At 45.4% G+C, this 13,628-nt stretch overlaps 1 protein-coding gene across 3 annotated transcripts in view; it reads left to right on the top strand.

Annotated features, from left to right (window-relative positions):
• FLT1 (fms related receptor tyrosine kinase 1) overlaps positions 1 to 13,324 on the top strand; it is a 116,993-nt gene extending 103,669 nt beyond the window's left edge. For 2 of the 3 annotated variants that reach the window (XM_005501425.3, XM_065050821.1), the window contains 8 exons: positions 195 to 317; positions 1,546 to 1,657; positions 3,308 to 3,407; positions 4,743 to 4,848; positions 4,942 to 5,072; positions 5,488 to 5,572; positions 6,107 to 6,198; positions 11,305 to 13,324. In XM_005501425.3, the coding sequence (XP_005501482.1) occupies positions 195 to 317; positions 1,546 to 1,657; positions 3,308 to 3,407; positions 4,743 to 4,848; positions 4,942 to 5,072; positions 5,488 to 5,572; positions 6,107 to 6,198; positions 11,305 to 11,509 (954 nt within the window). In that variant the 3' untranslated portion in view covers positions 11,510 to 13,324. The remainder of the gene's footprint in view (positions 1 to 194; positions 318 to 1,545; positions 1,658 to 3,307; positions 3,408 to 4,742; positions 4,849 to 4,941; positions 5,073 to 5,487; positions 5,573 to 6,106; positions 6,199 to 11,304) is intronic. The other variant, XM_005501426.4, reaches the window with a different exon arrangement.
• Positions 13,325 to 13,628: the final 304 nt, after the last annotated feature.

Here is a 13,628-nt window from a genome sequence, read left to right as displayed (position 1 = left end):
GAGGTTTTATTTTTGTTTAAGAACTGGCACCATTTACAGTAATTTCATGTAAACTATAGTCAAATTCCCTAAAAAATGTTAAATTGATCTCTCAAATAGTAATAACAATTTTTAAAAGGATATGGGAGACAGTCAGGAAATTTGTAGGCAGGATTAAGGAAATGCAGTTTGATTGTGAAACTGTTTTATTATAGTGCATTCATCGTGACCTGGCAGCCAGAAACATCCTTTTATCTGAGAACAATGTCGTGAAGATCTGTGATTTTGGCCTCGCAAGAGATATTTATAAAAATCCTGATTATGTGAGAAAAGGAGATGTAAGTCAAGATGCTGTTTATTTACCCAAATATTTATAACGTATCATTTCAAACTGTCCACCAAAATGTTCTGAAGACATTCACATTTCCTGAACTTAAAAGAGCTTGAAAGCTGTCACAGTTTTTATGAGAAGATGCATCGTGGGTCTGGAAAGCGTTTCTATCATCCAGCATACGGCTTGGATATGCTAGCTGTTTCACAGCTCTGCCCTGTTAGTACTTTACATGTTTTTTAGACATTTGTTTCTTGGCTGGCTCTGCAGCTTAACCAACTCAGCAACTTCCTTCACGGAAGCCGTTCCCTCTGAAACAAGGTGCATGTCCCCTGGTGCACCCAGGCCAGAGCCAAGCGCTGCTCGTGGTGACTCCAGCAGCTGAGCTGGACTCACCACCTCCAGCACCTACTCTTTTAATTTTACTTTTCCTGCAAATAGCAGGCAGAAAGCTCCCTACCAGGCCTATACAAAGGCTGTGCCTGCACCCACTGGTGCCATGGGAATTTGGTGTGGGCATTGGGGTCACACAGAATCCTTTTGCAGGTCTTGCCCACCTGCCAGCTATTGCCCCATCTGTAGCTTTCAAGACTTGCAGCACTACATGTAGCTGTGAAGTGGAGTCACCATCCCTGGAGGTGTTCAAAAGGCATTTAGATGAGGTTCAGGGACATGATTTAGTGCTAGAGTTAGGTTATGGTTGGACTCAATGATCCTGAGGATCTCTTCCAACCAAAATGATTCTATGATTCTAAGTGTTATTTGCCTAACTTGGGTACTGCTCAGGTAGCACTAACAGGCTGCAATTAGAGGGCTTCAAAGGTTGCCGACACTCTCCTGCAGTTCAGGCTCTGAAAAATTCCACGAGAACATCTCTAACACCATCACAGAATGATTCGTGCTTGCATGCAGGGATTTCTCCAGTGTCTCTAGGATCCTGGCAAGAGACCTCTGTTCTTGCATATCCTCACAAAGACCAGGCTTGGTCATCCTGGTCACAGTTTTCCAGACTCTGGTGTTTTGTGCCACACGTATTTTAAAAACAACCTTTTACTCTGAGAATTTGTTAAGAAAGTGTCTGAGTGAGTGTGGGTTTATCTTGACTGCCTGTAAGGAAATCCCACAGGTTCCTGTTTGAGTGGTAATTATTTACCTAACAATATATAGTTGATTCGTCTATGATTAAATTCTTTTAGGCTTTGAAAATAATAGTCAGGTTTGTCCCTTTACTCCAGGCTCGACTTCCTCTCAAGTGGATGGCTCCAGAATCCATATTTGATAAAATCTACAATACAAAAAGCGATGTGTGGTCCTACGGGGTCTTGCTGTGGGAGATATTTTCCTTGGGTACGTTAACTCTGCACACCAGGAGCTGACTCAGCAGCGGGGACATCAGCCTGGGGAAAAACATCCATCACCCTCAATGAGCTTTTGGTGGGCCTTCCATAAGGAAAGACCTAAATCAGGCAGAGGTGGGGGGTGTGGGGGTAGGGGAGAGAACTGTGTGTATAACACCCCTGTGAACTAGAAATTTTGGTGCTTTTAAGGGCACTGAAAACTGTCTTGCCAGGCTGAAAATCTTATTGGACAGCATAGCTATCTGAGAACTTCCCCACCTATTTCTGCCATGGGCAAAACTTCAAGCTTCCCTCTTTCCCCTGCAGAAACCCTCGGCAGAGATGCAGGGCCACACAGCCAGAGCAGTTGCAGGGCTTCATCTGACCTGTGGGGCAAACCAAGAAAATTGGGCAAATTTTTAAGTGTTTTTATTAAATGTGAGATCACATGGAGATGTGGGCCTGGGTCAGCAGCTGCCAGGGACTGAGGTAATGCCTCCTGTGCCACTGATATCATTCAAGACACTAAGTGACATGGGCTGGGTGTTCCTCCAAAAGCTTCTTACTTCTGTTGTGGGAGAAAGGGAGCTGAACACACATGGAGGTCTTTTCATGTCTCAGACTGTGCCACCACTATTTCCAGCCTGAGACCAGATGGTCACCCCAGCCCAGGAGGGACCCAGCACCCCCCTTCACCCAGACTGCTGGACACAGCAGGCGACCAAGCATCCGCACAGATGCCGCAGGATGAACTAGAGCATGCAATCTGAAATTAAAACCCAGTGAAGCTTTTTTTTTCCCTCCTTTCTTTCACGTGGAAAAGGCAGGATACAAGATGCACACTGAGCAGGAACAACAATGACCGTCAGAATAGAAGAATCTTAATTGGGTTCGCCACAGAGGCTGACAAAAGAGGCGAACAGCAGAGGAAACAATACTATACAATTCTCAGGACAATCAATCATTTATTAGTTTAAATACGTGTTGCTGGTCAGCCTGCCAACTCTTGTGATTTTATGGTCAGCCTTATAATACCTACTATTTTTTTCTTAAAGCCCCAGCTCCTTGACCCTGGTGACTGTCTGACTCTCAGAGAGCTCTTTTGTTTTTTCTTTCATTTTCCCTTTTCCTGATGTTTTTCTTATCTACAGAAAGAAGACCAACAGCACAATCAGGCCGAACCTTAAAACAACAGAAACTAGAGAAATAATACAAATGTACAATGATCTGATTTAAAACCGTGATTTTATTATTTTCAATGTGATTTTGAGCATTTGGGGTTTGCTAATACTTTGCTTACTAGAATTTGTGGTGGGCCAAACCACAGAGAGATCAGACTTGGTTGTTCTTGAGGGATTCTTTTCAAGTCAAATTCATGTTTGGTTTTGGTATTCAGGCCAGGCAAACACCACAGATAGTGCCAGGCTTCATCCTAGCCCCGGCTCCAAGGACCAGGGCTTAAAGCAGTGTCAGCAGCAGCTCCCTGCCTGCAGCAGCTGGGGGGGCCAAACCCCCGGGTGGGGGCCGTCCCCAGGCTCCCAGCTCTGCAAGCAGAAGTTGCACACCCTGAGTGTTTGGCAGGGATGCATAGGGCCAAGGCTAGGTCACAGGTGCCCAACTCAAAGCATGTATGACCCTGTTCTCCCAATGTCATCCCCAGGCGCCTCTCCTTACCCTGGAGTCCAAATAGACGAGGATTTCTGCAGCAGACTAAAGGAAGGCACAAGAATGCGAGCCCCGGAGCAAGCGACTGAGGAGATGTAAGATGCCTTTCTACGCTTGCCTTGTGTACCGCTGCCCTCCTGGGTTACCTTGCAGATGATGAATGGGTATCCCCAAAAGTACCTCGTGCCAACATAAGGAAAAACAACTCAGTGCTGCCTTGTATCTGCTTGTTGTTGTCAGCATCTTCTTGTGTCCTCCCCCACGCTTGGCCTCCTGGCACTTCCATGGAGTAAGAGATGGTGAAGAGGGACCACTAGGGCTGGGCCCAAGGAGACCTGAGAGAGCAGCCCTCTCCAGGTTTAATATTTACCAACGTGCACACAGATAAGTGCTGGAGGAATGCGATATTATTAACGTTGTCTTGACTTAGGAAGCGACAGGGGAGGCTTCCTCACAAACACTCAGGCAAGGAGTGTCCACCCTTTCCTGGAGACAGTGTCTGACGGTAGAGGAAGGTGACAGGGACCTGCAGCCTCCCTGTCTGTGTCGCCTACAGGGTTTGTCTAAGCCCCGCCACCATGACATTGGCTGTGGCTCCCTGGTCCCCCGCCTTCAGGTGCAGCCTCCAGCTGCCACTGCATGGCCAACACCTTTTTGGAGGTCCCAAGGGAGGGAGTCCAAGTGAAACCCTGAGCTTGGAGCCCCTCTGCCCTGGCAGCAGGACAGAGCACCCTGCTGGGGGAGGCACTGCAGCACACCCAACATGCACCCTGGGGCTCAAATAATTCAGGAGCAGGAACATGTCAGGGTATTTTTCCTCTGGAGGCAAAATCAAGTACATGTAGGTGTCTTTGGTGCCTTTTCGAGTGCTACATCATGGCTTTAAATAGCAACACTTACCAAAAAGTAGGTTTGGAAGAAGAGAAAGGATGTGAGCCAGCCATGGCTATGTGGCAGTATTACCCATTGGCTCGTTTTATTATCCTAGTGACAGTAGATAAGAGCTTTTTTTTTTCTTCTTCCACGTATTTTATTGCAGGAAGGAAAGCTCAACTCAACCAATACAAGGAAGTGACACATTCATATAAGTCATCTTAGGATGCCTTAACTTAAACATTGTCACTCAATAGATGTTTAATACAAAGGTTTAATGCTTAATTAGGAATAAAAAAAGAAAGTATGACTAGTTAGCTAAATTATTATTTTGATGTGGTTTTCCTGATGTCTTGCGGGAAGAAGATTATTTGCTTTTTTTTGTGGAAAGTTTATTCTTTTAGTAAGACGTCTTGGTGGTGTTGGAGAGCATCCTTGTAAAGTCAGGTGGGCTTGGCAGTTAACTCTATTGGTGACAAGCTGTCGGGGACTGGGTTGCCTTGAATCCAGCTGATCTGTAACCCCACCACGTGCTCTTTTTGCTTTTGCCCTCACAGCTACCAAATCATGCTGGACTGCTGGCGAAGCAATCCTAATGATAGACCAAGGTTCTCCGAGCTGGTGAAAAAGCTGGGTGACCTGCTGCAAGCAAAGGTCCAGCAGGTAGTAATGTCATGAGTGTGTGCTGTCACCAAGGCAGGGGTGACTGGTCACACGGTCCCAGGAATAACACTTGGATTTCTTATGTGTGTTTAGGAAGGCAAAGACTACATACCCCTCAATAGTATATTTACAACAGAAAGTGGGTTTCCATCTGCATCCGATCCTTTGTGCAAAGAAAATTTTCCTGTTACAAGCTCAAGCTGTGGAAGCACTGAAAATGTCAGGTGAGAGAAATAATATCAGGACCAAGTTCATTTGTTGTGTGTTGTAGCTTGCTGCATAGCCTGGTTTGGACCTGGGTGGGAGAAAACATCCAGAGACACCCCACACAGTCTGAGCGTCCCACCAGCCACCAGGCCACCACCATCAGGATCCCACTGGACTGGGATGGCCCATTAAAGCGTCTCTGCCCAGGGAGTCCATCAGGTCACCAAGCTCAGGCACTGTGACAGAGGCAGCTGTGTGCGTCCCAGGGCTGGGGAGGGAGGTTTGGGTGGGGTCTGGTTAGGAAGTCCCTTTGGTGTAAACTACCTCGGTGACAGTTAGGCAACTGCTTAAAGAAACAGAAATACCCAGGGCTTCCTGCTTACGCACTTCACACTCTCATCAAAAATTGTCCTGCTTTTTTTTGTTGAACAGATATATAAACACTTTCAAAATAAAACCACCCCAGCGCATAAAGACATTTGAAGAGCTTCCCATCAAGGAAACACGTGTATTTAATGTAAGTGACTCTTGAGCCAAATGGTACACCATTTATCTCTTTTTATTTGTGTGACAGACTTATACAAGGAGAATCAAGAAAGGGTTCTACTGATTTGTCAGCTCTACTGATACAAGATGCAAAATCAGCTGTGCTTGCAGGATGCTGTTATTCCATGTCCTGCAAACTGGGGACAGTAGATCCTTGCTGATTATGCAAACACTCCCTCCCTGATAAGCAATGGCCAGTGCCAGTAGATCTGATAGGTACAGCTGCCGGGGTCCCATCTGAGTCCTACCACTGTGGAAGAGCCACTTAAAATCCCTTAGATTTGTGTTTTTGTCAGAATACTAGTGCACAAATGAGAATTGTGGGACACATTTCCATCAGAGGTTCCTGGCAGGAACAAGTCCTGTTATCAGTCAGGTAGAGCTCCGTGAGCATGAACAACAAAAACAATGCTGAAAAGCTGACTGAAGAGTAATTGAGCCCATTTTAAAACTAACTTTCTACAGTTAACACCTAATAGACTCACGTCTCTCTTTTTTCTTCAAGGATTACCAAGCAGACAGTGGGATGGTGCTGGCTCCAGAAGAACTGAAACGCTTCACCTGGACAGGCAGCAAGCAGAAACGGACACTTTTTGGGTCTGTATTTTATGTTTCCTTCTTCTCCTTCACGTTTTAGAGGGCAAAGGAGTATTCAAGGTCCTTGTGCTAAATCAGGCCTAGTGGAAGTGGCTGAGGTCTCCTTGGTCCCTGCAAACACTTGCTGAAGCGCGTCCTGCTCAGTTGAGTCAGCAATCAGCTCCCACACCTCACCCTCCATGTGCCTTCAAGCAAACGAATAACCCTCAGCCCTTTTGATGCGTATCATCAACATGATTTATTAGCGTGCTGCCGATCAACCTGAGCCTCAACTGCACGCTGAGTGCCAGAAGGGACTAAGCTGGGGCAGAGGTAGGTAATTGTAGGAAATAAGCCCTTGGCAAGGGGGAGGAGGAACATGTGGCTATGAAGGATTTGCAGTCATTTCTGCAAGTCCCCAAGGGCACTGCAGCTGGGACAAGGCTCCCCGTGCTTGTTTTTGCCCTTATTTTCCATGACTCAGCTAAGCACGGCCCATTTAACACCCATGGGCTCAGGATGCTAAAGTGGCAACTTTACAATAGATGGATGTGAGAGCTTCACTTCTCTTCCTGCCTTTAAGCACTTTAATATACTGGCCACCTTCCTCCACCTAATTCCTGACAGCTGCCCAAGCAGGGAACTAGGGCTCCCCTAAGAAATGCATTGCACTGACACAAACTCTCTGTAAATGGGAAATGTTTATTTTCTCAATGCCGGCGGTGTCTCAGTTCCCAGACGCTGCGAAGCTGGCGGTATCTGTGGCTGGTTTCGGCTTGCTGCTCTCAGCCAGCCCAGGGACTGCCCAGACCCAACCCAACGTTCATCTTACGCTGGCAAGAGGTCAAGGCCATCCCGCCATCCTGCTTGAGCTGAACTTGTCAGCAACTTCCAGATGGGCAGGCTGGGAGGTGTAGTATTGTCTTCATGAACAATTGCAGCTGGCTGAAATGTGCAGTCAAGGCAGAGAGGTCTTGCTTCAAGAAAAATGCCGGTGACTAAGAGGGCGTTAGTTACAAGCTCAGAAATACGTGTATGAGAGCATGCACGCTCACACAGCCAAAATACACAGTGTGCCGGGCAAACGTGCTGCTGGCGGGAGTCTGCAATGGAGCACTGCTCATGCGTGGCAAAGCTGGGGTGATACAAACCACTCCAAACAAGTGCTGGAAAACCCTTTCTCCTGCCTTGACTGTTCAGAGAAGGCGCTTGTGGGCAATTTTATGGTATTTTGATGTTACTGAGGTAATTTTTCATACTCTCTTTTGAGGACCCGGGTGTTACAGAGCTTGGGATGTGTGTGGATATTACAGGGTTCCAACAGATGCAATGTTTCCTAGAAGTGGTTTAACCCATTTTTGTGTAAATGTGACACTTCTGAAGGCTGCTGTCAGCTGCAGAGACAACATGGCAACCTCCCCAAATGAAATGTATGAAATGCCTTTTTCTTTGCATGGTAAAGAATACGTGCAGTGTGTCCCAAGCATCCCTCCAGAACTGCTTTAAGGAGAATTTTCAGCTGCAAAAGGAAAAGGAATGCTTGGATGGGGGAAAAAAATTGAACTCAACAGTGGCTGCTAGAACATAAATCCTCATAGAAACAGAGCAGTTGGCTGAGAACGTACAAGGTCATCTGGCCTGTAAGCTAAACTTCTTAGCTAAGCATCCTTTACTTAGGCTAAGTTGGAACAGTAAATAAATATCCCTGAATGTTGCACGGAACACTGAACAAGGTGGAGCCTGGAGGGGTTTGACACATGGAAGCTGATCTAACCAGATGCATAGTCCTGCTTCTTCCCTTCCGTCTCAAGCATCCTGCTCTGCAGGCCTACCCCTTCTCTTGTGCTGACATTTCTGCTTGGCTTGCCTTGCAGAGAGCTGGTTCAGGTCGCTGGATTATCAGAAGAACAGCCCCAGAATAGGTTCTGAGTGAGCAGCAGCAGCTCACCATCAGTACAGCTGGTGCCAGCACCAGGCTGAGGCAGGGGTCACCCTCCTCTGAGCAGCAGCTTGTAGCTAGAGCACCTTCACTGTAACACCTCACTGCTTCCGCAGCACTTACCTTCATGCTGTAAACCTCAGCACAGCAGTTCAGGACACAGATGCAGAAAAACGCACTCGCAGGTCCTGCGCTGAGGGTACTGCAGGGCCATGCCCTGTCCTCTCCCCACTCGCCAGCAGGCTGGGGCAGGTTGGCTGTGCTCACCGCAGGGACACCCCAAGCCCTGCCTTTCCCTGGGACCCTGCATTTCCTGCTGCCCAGAAGAGAACGACTGTGCTCAGCGTGGGTTTTTTTCTCAATTCAAAGCATGTGAAATCATGTGCAAGCCCGCATGGTGGGGTGATGCTCTCAGAGCAGCAAAAGGGTGTGTGTGTGCCCTGGAGTGCAGCATTAGAAGATTCAAGCTTGGTGGCGTGGGGTGGAAGGACCCAAACCTGGTGCATCCTGCGTGTCCCCAAAAGTGCACCCAGGGTTTGTTTCAGAGGAAACTCATCAGTTGACTCCAGGAGGGTGCCAGTACATGCACTGGTCCTTACTCAGCGTGATTAACCCCAGAGGAAGGAGCCAGGTTACCTGAGAGTGCAAGGGCACTCCACCGAGCCAGCAGAGTCCCCTCTCCTCAGGTGCCCACTGCTGTGGAGGGAAAGGTGCCAACATGCAAAGCTCACCCTTGGTTTTGCTATAGAAAACAAACATCAGCCCATACCTTGGTGAGCCCCTGAGGCCCAGGTGGTGGCCAGGAGTGTAAAAACAGAAGTGGTTGCTACATGTCTTGGACTTGCTATTGCCATTGAGATGAAAATAAGTCATACTCTGAACAGCATAGAGGTAAGTTTTCCCTAATGTAAGGCCTCAGGTAACAAGATCCCAGTAGAAAGGTCTGGAGGCAGAGAAAGGACCACCCTCTGAGCTCTGCTCCTTTGCAAGTGGAAAGGATCCCAACTGCAACTCTCTTCTAGCTTTTCAGGATTGGTGAAATAGCCCAACCCAAGTAAGCCAAAATCCTCCGGCTGGAGCAAACCCCTGAGTCAAAGCAAACTGTTAAGCCAGAAAAACAGCCGCGAACTCCACCGCTTGTGTGCTGCAACAAGCATCTCAAGAGCCACAGCCAATCTCTAACCTCACTCTGTTCTTCAGTCTGTCAGGAAAGCAGCAGTCATTTCCTCCAACAAATGATCCCAATTAAAAACCAACATGACAGCTGCTCATTTACATTTCTAGAGTGCAAATGAGATAGTCCACAGCTAGAGAAGCCTTTATTGACTGTAAGCTTGGTCTCAAAATAAAGCTTGACTATGGATCCCAGAACCCCAGGGGCTCCCTCAAAGGTCTCCATGGGAGGGTATGCCCAGGTACAGCACTGCACTCAGGGTAAAATTAATAGATGCAGCTCTACTGTTGTAGTTTTATTAATTGAAGTAGAAGCCAAATCTAGCTCACAAGAAAATTCTCAGGATGCAAAAGCCTGATGACGAATGAAAGGATCAAAGCATGATGATTTTAAGTCTCATAACTTCACATGCACACTACACTTTTGCCAGTCCACTGCTCCCCAGGACTTACAATGTAAACCACAGAAGTGTTTCTCTTTAAACCCTTCACAAAAATTCTGTATTAGTCACAGACCCATTGAGTCTGTGACTAACCTTGTCATATAGTTGCAGGATTTATCCCAAGGCAATTACTCGACCATCTGCCGATAGATGCAATATAGAAATATGGGATGCATCTGCAATCCTCATCATGAGGGCTCCTCCTCATGAACTCCATCCATCTCAAACAAATGTAGATGCAGGGCCTTCTTGGGAGGACCCTCCAGTTTCCTAGAGCAGGACAGAAAACAGGGACCATACTCCTTAAAAAGCACACAGGCTCATGAGTTAAAGATTCAAGAAACTGTGAAATCTAAGAGAAACTTAATTCTCCATTTCTTAATCAGGAAAGGCTCTGTTCTACCAGTTCTGTGCTTCACTCGAAAACATAGCAGTGCAAATTAAAATGAAAAGCAAACCCCTGGGCTTCAAAAGCCTCAACAGATGTTCTGACTGTCTCTTCTGGAATTCAGGACTAGGACTGCCAATGTTCCTGACCTTATAAACCCAGAGGAGCAGAGTGTCCATGAACTTATAAAAATACAAAGGAGAGAATCTAATTTTAGGCATCACAGTCCAACATATGTTTTCATTAGGATTTAATGTATAATCATGATGTAAGTTGTTCTGTCTTGTCCTTCGTCTACAGAAAAATCTTTGGCATCTAAGTTCAACGGTGTGAAAATTCTCTTTGCCTCAAATTTCTTCATTATTGAAAAATGCTTTTTAAGCACTATGCTCTCTGAATACAGGTGAGAAAGTGCTGCAAGGTGATCAGTGTCTTAAACAGTGGCTTAGCTGAGAAGACATTAAACCCCTCTTGTAAAGGGCACCTTATAAAAGCCAGTCTACAAGATCATCAGTCCTTTGTGGGACAGGAAAACTCTAATTCAAACCAGTTTATGTCTGCTGCTGAGAGAAGCCAAAGAGAGGAGGTACGCAGACCTTGTGCCCTTCTTCACAAACATCAGGCATTTATTTTAAAAAGTCATCCCCACATTAGGCTTTGGGAACACGTACATTCGTAGCTTTCTGCTTTTGCCCAGAGGCTTGAGATCTTTCATTATTTCACTCCTCCTGCTAAAAAACCCCCAGTTCCCTCAGAAAGAACATTTAAATGTGGGGACCCTACGGGCATCCCCAGCCCAGCATCAGCACAGATGTCAGATACTCCACACTGCTTTGCCCTGCCATGAAGTTTCACTCCGTAGCACAGGCCACAAATGAGTAATAGAGCTTAGACTGAGTGATCAAATATCCCCTGTAAGCACCAAGACACTTTAAAACAACAGCAGCACTTTAACGGAGATGTTCACTCACAGAATCTCTGTTCAGAAGGGGCTTCAAGAGTGACACAGGAGAGCTTTCAGTCCTCCATTCCGCTCTCCCATTGAGCAATCCCATCTGCATCAATGCCGTTCCCATCAACTGAGAATAAACAAAGCTGCTTCTTGTGATGTGGCTTTGCTCAGGTCATTAAAACAAATGCCCGTACACATTAAATATGCTAACAATGACACTGCTCTGTTACAGCGTGAAAGGTGCCAGCAGGAGCAAGGAGTCGGTGCTTTCTGGAATAACCAAGCCAAGAAGCTTCTGCAGTTTCAGTTGTGATCAGCTCAGTGACTCCAAGCGAAGATATACGTATGGTAACACGGTGCTGGAGAAAATGAAAGTGTGTCATTCGCCCCCTCCAGACTACAACTCCGTGGTGCTTTATTCTCAGCCGCCCGTTTAAGCACTTCTAGGCCAAGATTTAAACACGTGTTTAATCCAAAAATGTTTTTCTGAAACACTGTCAGTTTAAAAACTTTAACCCAAATAATTTTAATTATCCTAAAATTGAGAAAGATATCATTGGCTTAATCTCAATTATCTGCTTTTCTACAGACTGCAACAAGCATATACAAACTATAGCAAAATACTAATGCTTAGGCCTTGACTTTCCCAGTGTTGAACACCAACAGCTGCCACCAAAATTGCCCAGTGCTTCTGAAAACCTGGATGGTCATCATTGCAGAGAAAACCTGGTTGCTGTTTGGTCCCTGGTGGTAGGATGGTATTTCATACTGTGGTCACCCAGCCTCTGCTCAGCCCCGGTGTTCTGGTTTGGAGAGGCAGCTGGGAGCCTTTGGGAACCCTGCTATCATAGCCTGTGTAGTGTTGGAAAACACAGGATTCTTCAAAGAAGAGGGAAACTAGAAACAGATCATGCTCTACAGTTTTTAGTGAGAATTCTACTTTGAGAAACTTGAGGGAAGGCTGACACCCCGAGGAAGCAGGACTAGCTAGCTGGGGATGGGGCATTACATGGCTCTTTCTGCTCTGGATAGCAAGCACGGTAAGGTGTCTTGTGAGGCAAGAATTTCAAATGTGTGTTGCAAAACACAATTGGCAAGGACAGAGGAGAACTAAGATCAGAGCCAGGGCTGCAACAACAGGGAATACAGATCAGTTCGGCTTGGACAAGCCTGCTGAAATCAAGTAAATGTTCTTGAAGTCTTGCACTTTGTCAGTATGCCAACACAGACACTGGAACCAAACCACAAGCTAGATATGTTAAAGCCAAGCTCCGTCCACAAAACCTCGTGGACCTTCTAACACTGCACTGATTACATTTTATTTATGGGAATCTGTCTGAAAAGACAGTATGGCTACTAAGCTGCATATACTTTAATGAATCGATCACTAGAGAGTTTTAAGAGATTAGTTAGAAATGACAAGACAATTTCCTTTGAAAGTTAGGGCAGCTTTTCTATGAAGACAGTCAATTTTCCAGGTTAGTTATCAGTATATATGTACAGGAATAAAAATGTATCATTTATTTGCAACAGACTTTTGTATGAATGAAAGGCTATGAATGTTTGTTTGAGAAGCATAAGGATGCACCATCCCCTTTCACTTTTGAATGCAATATAAAAATGAGAGTTGGCCATTTAACACAGTAGCGCTGTTGTCTTCAAACTCAAATACCACTGCCCAATGTCAGCTCCTTTTGGTCCACTATAAATATATATTAACTCAAATGCTACATATGATACAGTTCTGACCTCTTAAAACTCAGCTTAAGAGCTGTGACTTTAATCCACTAACAGACTTGAAGGCAAATGACCTTTTGTGTATTTACAAACAAAAATGTTCTTGGACATTCAAGTACAAGAAATACGTACCACTACTTATAAGCTGTGTATCAATTCTAGATCTTCCTGGCCAAGAGACCATCAGTTTTCAGTATTTATTGCACTGTCTCTTGCTGATAAAGTATATTTGATCTTGATCAAAACAAAAGAAAATTTAAAGAACTGTTATCTCCAATTGAGCAAAGATATTTATGGGATGACGCATCTCAAAGGAAATATTTGCACAGTGTAAATATATAAATATGCTTTTTTGTGCATAAATATTTAAGAAAACTGGACTACATAGATTACTTTTATACCAACCCCCTAAATTTCTTTGGATGTGGATAACTCCTATTTTGTCTTGCATTTTCTGTCTTCATATAATGTATTTGACTGCTAAATTCATATAATAAAGTTTGCTTTCGAAAGAACCCACAGAGTTCTGCCAAATGAATTAATAATCCAATATAGGAGACTGCTGCAGCAGGTGATTCAGCATTGGGCAGCATTAACATCTGGCAAACAATCCATCCCATGGGCCAGTTTTGTGAGCAAAGGAGAATATGGAATATTTGCATGGAAGGCACATTTTGCACACAGCAAAGCAGGTATGGTGAGGGACACTTGTACTGCTCCCTGTGTGAGTGACATCCTCTAGATTCAGCATATCAAAGAAGTGTTTATTGCTGTCTAAAAGCAAAAATTCAATTCTGTCTCTAGGAGAGACAAGGTTTC

The sequence above is a fragment of the Columba livia genome, chromosome 1, assembly GCF_036013475.1.
Source record: "Columba livia isolate bColLiv1 breed racing homer chromosome 1, bColLiv1.pat.W.v2, whole genome shotgun sequence".
In the NCBI taxonomy this organism is placed as follows: Eukaryota; Metazoa; Chordata; class Aves; order Columbiformes; family Columbidae; genus Columba; species Columba livia.
The sequence above is the reverse complement of the archived record's forward strand: the minus strand, read 5'-3'. Positions and strand labels throughout refer to the sequence as shown.